The following is a 14775-nucleotide window of genomic DNA, read 5'->3' as shown; positions in this document are numbered from 1 at the left end:
CGACTCCTGCACCGATTTCCTATGTTTCTATGTAAGAGCAGGAATCTAATAAGACGAAAAAAAACAACTGTTCCCATTGTGAAGGGCAGCAGTTGCAATAGCAAATGAAATGTTACAATGTCTAAAAGGGGGGGGTGTTGTAGGCGATCATGGAGCGAGGTGCCGGTGGAGAAAGAGGTTTCCCTTTTGGGCATGGAGGAAACACTTCTGCTCCTCCTAGGCCACAAACAGTACTATAAATCCACTTACCTTATAGCCCCAGGAAACCTGGCCAAAATGGGATAAAAATGTTAAAAATCTGTAAAAATGGAAGCATGGAACATCCTTAAAAGATTTCAGTGACCGACCGCCTCCTGAGAGCAGATTGGTGGCCCGCCTGTCCCCCGACCGCCTCCGTTAAAACCGGAAGTGGGCAGGTTGGCATCGGGTTAGAGATTGAAATTTTTTATTTTTTTTAAACTGCCCACCCGTCCCACATCCACCCATTCTTGTGTATTAAAATTCCTCCATTGCGTTCCGATGTGGTCACTGTACTCTCAAAATGATATAGATGCAGTGGAAATTACTCAGAAGAGTAACAAGGGCAATTCCAGGTTTTGGATCACTCTACAAAGAGAGATTAAGGAAGCTAAAATTTGCTCTCATTAGTAATGATTGGACTGCTCGCAAAATAGTTGACATTTTAAAACAACTAAGAAATTAGTACAGTGGGCATTGAAGTTTTTTGTACAAACCTAGAAAAAAGAATTAGCGGTCGCGATCATAAAGCAAAATTTAAAACTTAAAGAACTTTTTTTGCAAATACAATCAATTTATGGAACAGGTTACAACCTACAGCTCCTGATGCAGGCTCTGTTGAAGCAGTTAAAAGGAAGTTGAAACAAATGCAAATATAATAGCTCAGCGATGTGGTATGAAAAAGGACCAAAGAAGATGGAAGGGCTGGATATTTCCATTTGGTTATGCATTAATAACATGCCAGTTCAGTCAATGCTTTCAAAAATCGAGTCATAGTTGTACAAGTAAAAGCTTATTTTGCTTTGTTTTGTACATTGTCCAACGAAATAGAGATACAACATACACAGAAAATGCTGGAAACACTCAGCAGGCCAGACAGCATCCGTGGAGAGAGAAACAGGTAGCGGTTCAGGTCTGAGAACCTTCATCAGAATTGGAAAAGTTAGAGATGTAACAGATTTTAAACAGGTGCAGAGGCAGGGAAAGGGGGAGGGGAGGAAAAAACAAAAGGGACGGTCTGTGATAGGGTGGAACGCAGGAGTGATTAAATGTTGCAATTGTGGATGGCCAAATCATAAACAGCTGCTGCCTGAAAAAAATGGGGGCAGAAGTTCTGGTCTGAAATTGTTGAACTCGATGTCGAGTCCAGAAGGCTGTAAAATGCCTAATCGAAAGATGAGGTGCGGTTCCTCAAGCTTCGTTGGAAAAGTGAAGGAGGCAGAGTGTGAGTGGAGTGGTGAATTAAAGTGACAGGCGACTGGAAGATCGGGGTTTACCCTTATGGACTGAACGGAGGTGTTCCCCAAAGCGGTCACACCCAATCTGCTTTTGGTCTCCCCATTGTAAAGGAGATCACATCGTGAGCAGCGAATACAGTATACTAAATTGCAAGAAGTACAAGTAAATCGCTGTATCACCTGGAAGGAATGTTTGGGGCCCTGGATGGTGGGAAGGGAGGATAAAAGGGCAGGTGTTGCATCTCCTGCACTTGCACGGGAAGGTGCCGTGGGGAGGGGAGGGGCTGTTGGGGGTGATTGAGGAGTGGACCAGGGTGTCGCAGAGGGAGCGGTCCCTTCGGAATGCTGAAAGGGGAAGGGAAGGGAAGATACGTTTGGTGGTGGGATCACGCTGGAGGTGGCGGAAATGGCGGAGGATGATCCATTGAATGTGGAGGTTGGTGGGGCGAAAAGTGAGGACAAGGGGAATCCTATCGTGGTTCTGGGAGGGAGTGGGTGAGAGCAGAAGTGCAGGAAATTGGACGGAGACGGTCGAGGACCATGTCAACCATGGTAGAGGGGAATCCTCGGTTGAGAATAAAGGAAAACATATCGGAAGCACTAGTGTGGAAGGTAGCATCATCAGAACAGATGCGGCATAGATGGAAAAATTGGGAGAATGGAAGAGTCCTTACAGGAAGCAGGGTGGGAGGAAGTGTAGTCCTTGTGGCTGTGGGAGTCAATGGGTTTATAGTAGATGCTTGTCGATAGCCTATTCCCAGAATTGGAGACAGATAAGTCGCCGAAGGGAAGGGAAGAGTCAGAGAAGTGGAGGTGAGGGAAGGGTGGAAATTGGAAGCAAAGTGAATGAAATGTTATAGTTCTGGGCAAGAGCAGGAAACTGCACCAATACAGTCATCAATGTACCGGGAAAAGAGGTGAGGGAGGGGACCAGAGTAGGACTGGAACAAAGAATGTTCCACATATCCCACAAAATGGCAGGCATAGCTAGGGCCCATGCAGGTTCCCATTGCTGCACCTTGTATTTGGAAGGAGTGGAGTCAAAGGAGAAGTTGTTCAATATGAGAACATGGCTTGATGTTCGGTAGTGGGGTCATGGTCCAGGGGGAGGGGGAGGTGGAGGTGTCAGAGAGTTGGCTTTCAGCCTCCAGACGGTAGAGGTTGGTGTGCCAAACAACAGCACCACCTTGTCATCAGGTTTAATGACAATGTTGGGGTTGGATCTGTGAGCACGGAGTGCTGCAAGTTCAGAGGGAAGTAGGTTGGAGTGAGTGAGGGAAGCAGAGAAATTGAGAGTCCAGGTAGATCGAGAATTCTGAAAGTGTGAGAAGGGTTGGGGGGGCTGGCGGGGGGAGACTCCTGGCCAAAGAAATGGGCACAGAGACGATGGCGACGGAAAACGAGCTCGACATCAGGCCAAGCTTGAAATCCATCAGGTAGGGATGCAAGGGGATAAAGCTCAGGCCTGTGCTGAGGACTGATCGTTGGGGGTCACAGAGGAGAAGGTCAGAGGGGACAGTGAAAACATGGCAGGGAGTGAGATTAGAAGAAGGAGGAATGTGTCAGAGGAAAGTGAGGGGGAAGAAGGTTCCGGAGGGGCCCTGGTGTCCAAGAATTGTTGAAGCTTGCGATCCTGGACACTTGAAAAGGAAGAAAAAAAGTATCTTGTTGAAGCGCCAGATAAGGCGAAGTATGAAATGGAACTATGGACATACATTGAGCACAAAATATACAATCATATTTACACAATCACATTTTTTAAATAATAAAAGCAGCTCTTCCGGTATGAATATCAGAATAATCCCTTGATCATATACCAGGAGGGGCACTCCTACAGTGCTCTACATTAAACACCTGCCCAGTAAAACATAAATAAGCTGCCAAATAATGAACCAGACCTTCAATTCTTTTCTCATTTGCTGTCACTTTCTCAGTTCTTTTACGATAGTCTTCCTGTAGTTCCAGCTGATACCTATACAGAAAGCATTGTTACTTAGGACTAAATAACAGTTAGGAATAAGTATTAAATCCATCTTTAAGTCCCTGCATTCACTTTAGGGAGGAGGGATCAAACCCTCCAAGTTAGACAAGTCTATCAATATAATGCAAAAATACAAATAAACATTTGTACAGTTGTGACATTTCCTAGTACAGGTCACTTGCACATTTGTAATTACTGTATCACAAAGATCAGATTAGCTGGAGCCAGATCATTACTGCAACAACAATTTCTCACTGGGACTTTTTTCAAAAACTGAGAAGCACATTTTCCATTTATCTCAACAGCTGCAGAGGAGTGAACTTTGTCTTAAAACTTCAAACTAGAAAAGACATTTGGCCCATGAACTCTCTCCTACACACTTATGTAGAATTTGGCCAGTGGCAGTTTTGGGTGAACAAAATTATACTGTGATGTTTCTTCTAATAAAATACATTCATTAAAACACAAGCTAGGTTAGAATTTTAAACACAAGTTGAAAATGAAAATCATTAGCATCTACAAAATACTATGCAGAAAACACAAGGAATATACAAAAAGCAGCACACATTTTTTCAATCCAATTACAAAAAGAAAATATGAAAGAAGAATAAAACAAAAATAAAATTCACAAGCGATTTATTAGGCATATAACCAAGATGCAAGCTCTGATGTTTCTCTATTAACACACTTGCCTTCAAGTTTGACTTTGTAAAGAAGGCAGATGTATATATTTGGCAGCAATTTTTCACAGCAATGATAGTGATAGTGGGCCAAGTTTCGGCCTGAGTTGCTTGTTTTTTTGGAGCAACAGGTTTAGAATGGAGTATCTTAGAAATTGCAATTCTCGGCATTTAGTTTCTCCAGTTCTAGTCAGTTAGAACAGTTTCAGTTTGGAACAGATTTTTTTTTCAAAAAGGGGGCGTGTCCGGCCACTTACACCCATTTTGAAAGTTTAGGCAGTGAAATCATACTCCAAACTAACTTAGAATGGAGTAAGTGTAGATTTTTATACGCTCAGAAAAACCTTGCCTACACTTAGAAAATCAGGCGTAGGTTACAGATCAGGCATAGGGAATGGGGGGGGTTAAAGGGAAGATTACAAACATTAAACACTTCAGTTTTACAAATAAAGAGCCATCGACAATAATAAATGATAAATACATCAATAAATCAATCAAAAAAATTAATAAAAAATAAAATGTAAAAAAATAAATAAATAAAACATTTTCTACTTACCGACTGCAGCCGGGAGTCCTCCAACAGCGTGCTGGGACGGCCCACCCCCCATGTGTCTCTACCGCTCTGTCTGTCTGTGTGTGTGTGTCTCTCACACTCTCTGTATTTCTGACAGCGAGGGGAGGGAGAGAGGGAATAAGAGAAAAGAGAAGGGAGGGGAGAGAGGGAAAGGGGAGAGAGGGAAAAAGAGAAGGGAGGGGAGAGAGGGAAAAAGAGAAGGGAGGGGAGAGAGGGAAGAGAGAAGGGAGGGGAGAGAGGGATAAAGGAAAGGAAGAAAGAGAAGGGAGAGGAGAGAGGGAAAAAGAGAAAAGAGAAGGGAGAGGAGAGAGGGAAAAAGAGAAAAGAGAAGGGAGAGGAGAGAGGGAAAAAGAGAAGAGAAGGGAGAGGAGAGAGGGAAAAAGAGAAAAGAGAAGGGAGGGGAGAGAGGGAAAAAGAGAAGGGAGGGGAGAGAGGGAAAAAGAGAAGGGAGGGGAGAGAGGGAAAAAGAGAAGGGAGGGGAGAGAGGGAAAAAGAGAAGGGAGGGGAGAGAGGGAAAAAGAGAAGGGAGGGGAGAGAGGGAAGAGAGAAGGGAGGGGAGAGAGGGATAAAGAGAAAAGAAAAGAGAAGGGAGAGGAGAGAGGGAAAAAGAGAAAAGAGAAGGGAGAGGAGAGAGGGAAAAAGAGAAAAGAGAAGGGAGAGGAGAGAGGGAAAAAGAGAAGAGAAGGGAGAGGAGAGAGGGAAAAAGAGAAAAGAGAAGGGAGGGGAGAGAGGGAAAAAGAGAAGGGAGGGGAGAGAGGGAAAAAGAGAAGGGAGGGAGAGAGGGAAAAAGAGAAGGGAGGGGAGAGAGGGAAAAAGAGAAGGGAGGGGAGAGAGGGAAAAAGAGAAGGGAGGGGAGAGAAGGAAAAAGAGAAGGGAGGGGAGAGAGGGAAAAAGAGAAGGGAGGGGAGAGAGGGAAAAAGAGAAGGGAGGGGAGAGAGGGAAAAAGAGAAGGGAGGGGAGAGAGGGAAAAAGAGAAGGGAGGGGAGAGAGGGAAAAGAGAAGGGACGGGAGAGAGGGAAGAGAGAAAGGAGGGGAGAGAGGGAAGAGAGAAGGGAGGGGAGAGAGGGAAAAAGAGAAAAGAGAAGGGAGAGGAGAGAGGGAAAAAGAGAAAAGAGAAGGGAGGGGAGAGAGGGAAAAGAGAAGAGAGAAAGGAGGGGAGAGAGGGAAAAAGAGAAAAGAGAAGGGAGGGGAGAGAGGGAAAAAGAGAAAAGAGAAGGGAGGGGAGAGAGGGAAAAAGAGAAGGAAGGGAGGGAGAGAGGGAAAAAGAGAAGGGAGGGGAGAGAGGGAAAAAGAGAAGGGAGGGGAGAGAGGGAAGAGAGAAGGGAGGGGAGAGAGGGAAAAAAGAGAAAAGAGAAGGGGGGGAGAGAGGGAAAAAGAGAAGAGAGAAAGGAGGGGAGAGAGGGAAAAAGAGAAAAGAGAAGGGAGGGGAGAGAGGGAAAAAGAGAAAAGAGAAGGGAGGGGAGAGAGCAAAAAGAGAAGAGAGAAGGGAGGGGAGAGAGGGAAAAAAGAAAAGAGAAGGGAGGGGAGAGAGGGAAAAAGAGAAGAGAGAAGGGAGGGGAGAGAGGGAAAAGAGAAAAGAGAAGGGAGGGGAGAAAGGGAAAAAAGAGAAGGGAGGGGAGAGAGGGGAAAAAGAGAAGGGAGGGGAGAGAGGGAAAAAGAGAAGGGAGGGGAGAGAGGGAAAAAAGAGAAGGGAGGGGAGAGAGGGAAAAAGAGAAGGGAGGGGAGAGAGGGAAAAAGAGAAGAGAGGGAAAAAGAGAAGGGAGGGGAGAGAGGGAAGAGAGAAGGGAGGGGAGAGAGGAAGAGAGAAGGGAGGGGAGAGAGGGAAAAAGAGAAAAGAAAAGAGAAGGGAGAGGAGAGAGGGAAAAAGAGAAAAGAGAAGGGAGAGGAGAGAGGGAAAAAGAGAAAAGAGAAGGGAGAGGAGAGAGGGAAAAAAGAGAAGAGAAGGGAGAGGAGAGAGAGGGAAAAAGAGAAAAGAGAAGGGAGGGGAGAGAGGGAAAAAGAGAAGGGAGGGGAGAGAGGGAAAAAGAGAAGGGAGGGGAGAGAGGGAAAAAGAGAAGGGAGGGGAGAGAGGGAAAAAGAGAAGGGAGGGGAGAGAGGGAAAAAGAGAAGGGAGGGGAGAGAGGGAAAAAGAGAAGGGAGGGGAGAGAGGGAAAAAGAGAAGGGAGGGGAGAGAGGGAAAAAGAGAAGGGAGGGGAGAGAGGGAAAAGAGAAGGGAGGGGAGAGAGGGAAAAAGAGAAGGGAGGGGAGAGAGGGAAAAAGAGAAGGGAGGGGGAGAGAGGGAAAAGAGAAGGGACGGGAGAGAGGGAAGAGAGAAGGGAGGGGAGAGAGGGAAGAGAGAAGGGAGGGGAGAGAGGGAAGAGAGAAGGGAGGGGAGAGAGGGAAAAGAGAAGGGAGGGAGAGAGGGAAAAGAGAAGGGAGGGGAGAGAGGGAAAAGAGAAGGGAGGGGAGAGAGGGAAAAGAGAAGGGAGGGGAGAGAGGGAAAAGAGAAGGGAGGGGAGGGGAAGAGAAGGGAGGGGGAGAAAGAGAAGGGGGAGAAAGAGAAGGGGGAGGGGAGAAGGAGAAGGGGAGAAGGAGAAGGGGAGAAGGGGGGAGGGGGGGGAGGAGAGAGAGAGAGAGAGAGAGAGAGAGAGAGAGAGAGAGAGAGAGAGAGAGAGAGAGAGAGAGAAAAAGAAAGAGAGAGAGTAAGGAGAGGGAGGCTTAACGGGCTGGGCCCGGCCGGGCCGAAGACTTCGGCCTTGGATTTACCGGATTGACAGGTAGGTGGCATCTGGTCCTGGGGGTCGAGGTGGAGGGGGGGAGGGGGGGGGGGGGGGCGGGAAGAGGCGGGAACGGAGGTCGGTGGAGGGGGAGAAGAGAATTGAAGGTTGGGGGGGGGGGGGGGGGTCGAGTCGGGTCGGGAGGAAGCAGGAGCTGGGCGTGGGAGGCAGCCTGATCACGCAGCCCCAGTGAGCCCATTCGGCCAGGGCTAGGAGCTGCGTGCTTTGGGCCCCTCCCACAGTTTTGGGCGCCGTGAGCTACTGCACATGCGCCCCCACTGTAGCGCGCTTGTGCAGAGGTCCTGGCACTGTTTTCAGTGCAGGGACCTGGCTCCGCCCCCCCACAGCTAGTGCTGCGCCGCGCCCAGCTCCAGAGGACCTGCAGGGAGCTGGAGAATAGGTAAGTTTTTTTTAGGCGCACTTTGTGGCGCGAAAAAACAGGCGTCAAGGTCGGGGCTGCGCCGTTCTAGGCACGGCCCGAAACTTGGGCCCAGTAAATGCAACTCTTCCTTCACTTTTCTGTGATTCGGTTCCACAGGTACCAACAAGCCTTCCAGTATATTGTCAATTGATTACTCATTATGTGCAAACATTGACAGTGAATGCTAGTTGCAATTCAACTGTGGAGAGGTACTACAGCCTAGCCCAATCCTGTCCGCTCCTAATGTTGACACAGCATGTTTTCCAGTACCAACCACCGACTAGTGATAAGGAACAGGAAGTTTGCCTCAATATTCCCCTCCTTACATCAGGGACCCCGAGGCTAATTATAGCATCGTCTGCCATCTCAGCTGAAATCACACAATTGTAAAGACCAAAGATTGAACCTGGGATCTTCTTGATCTCTACTGCTCAGTATCACACCATACACGTTACTGACTGAGCTGCTGAGGAAGCTACATCTGGTTTAGTGCAAATGGAATATGCATTCCTCTTTACTAATACAGAATAATACGTGTGATGCAACACCTATGATAAATGTTTCCTTTGTTAAAGAACTATTCTGATTAATAGATTCGATTTTCAGAAAGTGAAGCTTAAACTTGCCAGTGAAAATATTTAATATACTTAAACTTATTGCTGTACCATAAAGAAAATAATCTACAACATCCTCATTCACACAAAAATGAGGCAACTAGAAATCTGCAATTTTTAAAATACCTCCTTATGGTACACTGCATTGAAAGGCTGCCATTAGTACAATTTTTTTTACTGTAGCTATTTTGCTTAGAGCACCATAATAAGACAGTTTGAAATTTTGGTTAACACAGTTGCGACACATTGAAAGCATACGTTCTTTTGTTTACTCTTGCATCATACGTGCCTTACCTGCACACTTCATTCTTAAGTTTTTGCTCGTAAGTCTCCTCAATATTTGTCACTGTCAGCTCCCGTCTCCGGAGATCCTCTTCTGAACTTTTATTCTTTTGGTCATGCAAATTCTGAGTCCTGAGATGGCAGAAAAATCATTAATGAAATCTGTACATGAACACAATTAATATGCACTCTCAGGAGTGCGAAGCTGCGGTTTTCACTCTGCAGTGCAATCATTCCTTTAACTTAAAAAAAAGAAAATTACAGTTTAGTATATCACGTATCTATCTATATTATAAATTTGTTTGCATATGTGCACACTTCCTGTCCATCACACTTATGTATGAATGATTCACTTGGCAGAAGAGTTACATTTGTACAGTTGATCACAAATTATCTGCATAAGTCAGAGTCAGAAGTGTGAAAGGCCTCATATTACATTTCCTGTAGTAAAACAGTAAGTCCTATGCTCATGATTCTCCACAAAGTGAGATTTAGAATAGGCTATCTAGTGTCTAGCAAGATACCAAGCAGAGGCAAGGTGGTTTCATTGATAGGCAGAAAATAATACACATGCCAGTCTCAACACTGGGCTCAAGTTTCGGCCTGAGTTGCTCCTATTTTTTTGGAGCAGCTAGTTTAGAATGGAGCATCTTAGAAATTGCAATTCTCTGCATTTAGTTTGCTCCAGTTCTAGTGAGTTAGAATAGTTCCATTTTAGAACAGATTTTTTTCCCCAAAAGGGGGCGTGTCCAGCCACTTACACCTATTTTGCAAGTTTAGGCAGCGAAAACTTACTCCATTCTAATTTAATTTGGAGTAAGTGTAGATTTTTGTACGCTCAGAAAAACTTTGCCTACATTTAGAAATCAGGCATAGGGAACGAGAGATGGGGCGGAGGGAGTTTACAAACATTAAACATTTCACTTTTACAAATAAAGAGCCATCATTAATAATAAATGATAAATAAATTAATAAATCGATTCAAAAAAATTAATAAAAAATAAAAACAAATAAATAAATAAAAAATTAAGTTTCTACTCACCGACTGCAGCACCGGGAGTCCTCCAACAGCGTGCTGGGACGGGCCCCCCCCCGCCAGTCTCTCTGTCTCTGACAACAAGGGGTGGGGGGAGGGAGGGAGGGAGGGAAGAGAGGGGGGGGGGTGAGGGAAGAGAAAGGGGGGGGGGGTGAGGGAAGAGAGAGGGGGGGGGTGAGGGAAGAGAGAGGGGGGGGGAGGGAAGAGAGAGGGGGGGTGAGGGAAGAGAGAGGGGGGGGAGGGAAGTGAGAGAGGGGGGGGAGGGAAGAGAGAGAGGGGGCGGAGGGAAGAGAAAGGGGGGGGGAGGGAAGAGAGAGGGGGGAGGGAAGAGAGAGGGGGGGGAGGGAAGAGAGAGGGGGGGGGAGGGAAGAGAGAGGAGGGGGGGAGGGAAGAGAGAGGGGGGGGGGAGGGAAGAGAGAGGGGGGGAGGGGAGGGGGGAGGGAGGGAGGGACGAGAGGGGGTGGAGGGAGGGAGGGACGAGAGGGGGTGGAGGGAGGGAGGGAAGAGAGGGGGTGGAGGAAGGAGGGAGGGAAGAGAGGGGGTGGAGGGAGGGAGGGAAGAGAGGGGGTGGAGGGAGGGAGGGAGGGAGGGAAGAGAGGGGGTTGAGGGAGGGAGGGAAGAGAGGGGATGGAGGGAGGGAAGAGAGGGGATGGAGGGAGGGAGGGAAGGGAAGAGGGAGGGGGAGGGGAAGGAGGGAGGGAGAGTTGGGGGGGAGAGGGAGAGGAGAGGAGGGGGGTGGTGAAGAGGAGAGTAGAGGAGAGGAGGGGGAAGAGGAGAGAGGAGAGGGATGGGTGGGTGGGGGGGGGGGGGGGGGAAGCCAGAGCGGGATTTGAAGGGGTGCGGAAGAGCCGGAGCGGGACTTGAACGGGAGGGAGGGAGGGAGATGGGGGCAGCTGGAGCTGAAGCTGAAGATGAGGGAGGCCCGAGTTTGATCTTCGCCGCCCTGGGAGCCCATTCGGTTAGGGCTAGGGGCGGCGTGTTTCGGGCCCCTCCTACACAGCCTCGGGGGCCTGGAGCTACTTCTCATGCGCGCACACTCTAGCGCGCATTTGCAGAGGTCCTGTCACGGTTTTCAGCGCCGGGACCTGGCTCCGCCACCGACCCCTTGTGCTGCGCCACGCCGAGCACGAAGACGTCCCGAGGAGACCGGAAAAGAGACAAGGTAAGTTTTCGGCGCCCTTTTTCTTCCAGAAAGTCAGCGCACCTTATCAAGATGCGCTGTTTTTCCAGAGGGTGGAAACTTGGGCCCTATGAGTTAACTTTAACCATTCTCACTGTTCTACAGGCAACAGATTATAGAAAAATTCCAGTAAGCCCTGCTAGCCCAAAAGCATGTTAAAACAAAATAAGATGTCAGGAGGAGAGATCAGATAACAGATGAGGTTTAACAAATTACAACAGCAATATAGTTTCTTAATAACCAATTTTATCAATAATACTGACTTTTTCTGATCTCTTAACATGGAAATCATAAAGAAGGTTTGTTCAGCAGTCAATTCAAACAGATGCCGTTAACTATCCCTTTATTTATTATTCAGAAAGCATGCAGATAGACATTTCTCACTGAGTACTCAGATTCTAGCTCACATTGTTCCCACTGGTTTAGGTTCGGTCAACATCATATATAAATTTCTATCTAAAACTAGGCAGGCAGACCTGTTGCCAGTCAAGGTTCCTCTTGAATTGCTCACTAGGAGGTATACAGCAGAAGCAAGGATTGACTCATGAGAATCTGCACTTTGCCATTTTGTATTGCAATAACTTATAATTATAGTTGGTTAAAAAAATTAGATCATATATTTATCTACATTATTCACCTATTGGTTGACAATGTACATTCTCATTTACTTTTCAACTTTGATTTTCCTGCTGTAATTAGAATTACCGTCATTTGTGCGAAAGAGGCAAGGATAAGCATTATTATGGGGCACATCCGCTAAATTTTATTTGATTACTTAAAAAATTATAATGCACTCTTACATTGAAATACTTCATAGTCACACTAATTTATTTTTTCCATGTCGATAAAATTAAAAATGACCTTTCCACACCATTCCTGTAAAATAAGCAGCTAAACACAATGGTTTTGCGGTCAGTGACAAATGAATGGCGCTCGCCATTCATTACAATTACTTTCCCAGAGACTGGATTTTTGCACTGTGACTTGCAGTAATTGGAATCAAAACAGTGTGGCACCATCTACAGAGGCACTGGGGCATGTTTTAACAGGGCAAGCAACGGCGTAGCCTATTAACCAATCAGATTGAAAAATCCTTTCTGAAACATGCAGTCTAAGCTAGAAAGCATAGGTTAGAATATTTAATTCAATGCCAACTCAAGTGCAGAATGCGAAATAGAGGGGAAAGGAAGGAATTAAGAGAGAGAAATAAAAGAGACAAAAAGAAAAATTTTTTAAAACTTTTTTTTTAAAACTCCAACAATAATTCAAATCTGAAGTAAATTTTCAGTGACAATTAGATTTCTTTGCCAATAATTAAGGCTTATCACGCCACTAAAAAAACACTTACACTTGAAAGGACAAGCCTTAACTTTTTATGGCGCGTTTAGCGGGCAAATACCACAAATTCACACACTTCATGCATTTCAATACCGAATCTCTCAGCGAGATACTGTTAGAGCAAAGCTTAAGGAGAAGCAGGACAACTGGGACAGCAACTACCTGATTTCCACATTTAACTGCGCAAGTTTCTGTCTGATTTACTGCTTAATATTCCTACCGCAAAATCTGGGCCAATATTCTTGGCATCCTCAAGATTTGTTTATTGTAGCTGCGATGAAGTTTCAAACATATTATAAGAACATAAGAAATAGGAGCAGGAGTAGGCCATACGGCCCCTCGAGCCTGCTCCGCCATTTAATAAGGTCATGGATGATCCAATCATTGACTCAGGTTCACTTCCCTGCCCGCTCTACATAACCCCTTATTCTCTTATCGTTTAAGAAAATGTCTATTTCTGTCTTAAATTTATTCAATGTCCCAGCTTCCACAGCTCTCTGAGGCAGCGAATTCCAGATCCACAACCCTCAGGGAAGAAATTTCTCCTCATCTCAGTTTTAACTGGGTGGCCCCTTATTCTAAGATTATGCCCTCTAGTTCTAGTCTCCCCTATCAGTGGAAACATCCTCTCTACATCCACCTTGTCAAGCCCCCTCATAATCTTATACATTTCGATAAGATCACCTCTCATTCTTCTGAATTCCAATGAGTAGAGGCCCAACCTACTCAACCTTTCCTCATAAGTCAACCCCCTCATCTCCGGAATCAACCTAGTGAACCTTCTCTGAACTGCCTCCAAAGCAAGTATATCCTTTCTTAAATATGGAAACCAAAACTGCATGCAGTATTCCAGGTGTGGCCTCACCAATACCCTGTACAACTGTAGCAAGACTTCCCTGCTTTTATACTCCATCCCATTTGCAATAAAGGCCAAGATTCCATTGGCCTTCCTGATCACTTGCTGTACCTGCATACTAACCTTTTGTGTCTCATGCCCCCAGGTCCCGCTGTACTGCAGCACTTTGCAATCTTTCTCCATTTAAATAATAACTTGCTCTTTGATTTTTTCTGCCAAAGTGCATGACCTTTCCAACATTATACTCCATCTGCCAAATTTTTGCCCACTTACTCAGCCTGTCGATGTCCTTTTGCAGATTTGTTGGGTCCTCCTCACACATTGCTTTTCCTCCCATCTTTGTATCGTCAGCAAACTTGGCTACGTTACACTCGATCCCTTCCTCCAAGTCGTTAATATAGATTATAAATAATTGAGGTCCCAGCACTGATCCCTGCGGCACCCCACTGGTTACTGATTGCCAACCAGAGAATAAACTATTTTCATATGCCTTCTGGAAGTCCAAATATACCACATCCACCGGTTCCCCTTTATCCACCCTGTTTGTTACAACCTTAAAGAATTCTAGCAAATTTATCATCTACTTTTAAATGACATTGCACGAAGCAATCTTAACTCACTATGTGACTTTCTAATTATCGGAGAAAAATGTACACAATTGCTATATTTCTATTATTAGAACCCTAAAACTGAATTTCGTAATATTAAAATGACTGACCTTATAAAGCGTCATTCAGCATTCTTTATGCACTACTAAAAGACATTATTCACACTAGAATTTGTACTCAAATTGAATACCTAAGCCGCAAGAACAATGAAATTCTAAACTTGTATAACTATGGCGTTGACCAGAGACAGTAGGAACAAGCCTGTTCATCAACTTCTTATTCTGCGATGATAGTCAGCTGCTGCTACAGCCATCTTGCTAGAACGTGGGACGTTTTACTACATTGAAGGCACTATATAAATACAAGTTGTTGTTGTAGTAGAACAGTGTGCAGAGCAAGAATGACAATACACAAGATGACTGGATTTCCAAACGTTCGACAAAGTGCCACATAATAGGCTTGCCAGCAAAGTTGCAGCCCATGGAATAAAAGGGACAGTGGCAGCATGGATAAGAAATTGGCTAAGTGACAGGAAACAGAGTAGTGATGAAAGATTTTTTTTCGAATTAAGGAAGGTATACAATGGTGTTCGTAGGGGTGGGTTCTAGGATCACTGCTTTTCTTGATGTGTATTAATGACCTGTGGGTGTACAGCACACAATTTCAAAATTTGCAGATGACACAAAACTTGAAAGTATAGTCAACAGTGAGGAGGATTGTGATAGATTTCAAGAGGACATAGACAGGCTGGTGGAATGGACGAACATGTGGCAGATGAAATTTAACGCAGAAAAGTGTGAAGTGATACATTTTGGAACAAAGAATGAGGAGAGGAAATATAAACTAAAGGGTACAATCCTAAAAGGGGTGCATGAACAGAGAGAGATCTAGGGAGTTCAGAAGAATGAGAGGGGATCTCATAGAAACGTTTAACATTCTGACGGGTTTAGACAGGTTAGATGCAGGAAGAATGT

The 14775-nt window shown here is 45.6% G+C and overlaps 1 protein-coding gene across 12 annotated transcripts in view; it reads right to left on the bottom strand.

Annotated features, from left to right (window-relative positions):
• ofd1 (OFD1 centriole and centriolar satellite protein) overlaps window positions 1-14775 on the bottom strand; it is a 133146-nt gene that overhangs the window by 86875 nt on the left and 31496 nt on the right. For all 12 annotated transcript variants that reach the window (XM_070893896.1, XM_070893900.1, XM_070893902.1 and 9 more), the window contains 2 exons: window positions 8796-8915; window positions 3374-3447 (listed from right to left, as the gene is read on the bottom strand). In XM_070893896.1, coding sequence (XP_070749997.1) covers window positions 3374-3447; window positions 8796-8915 — 194 coding nt within the window. The remainder of the gene's footprint in view (window positions 1-3373; window positions 3448-8795; window positions 8916-14775) is intronic.

This window comes from Pristiophorus japonicus, chromosome 11 (genome assembly GCF_044704955.1).
Source record: "Pristiophorus japonicus isolate sPriJap1 chromosome 11, sPriJap1.hap1, whole genome shotgun sequence".
Taxonomy (NCBI): Eukaryota; Metazoa; Chordata; class Chondrichthyes; family Pristiophoridae; genus Pristiophorus; species Pristiophorus japonicus.
This window is presented reverse-complemented; position numbering and strand designations above follow the sequence as displayed.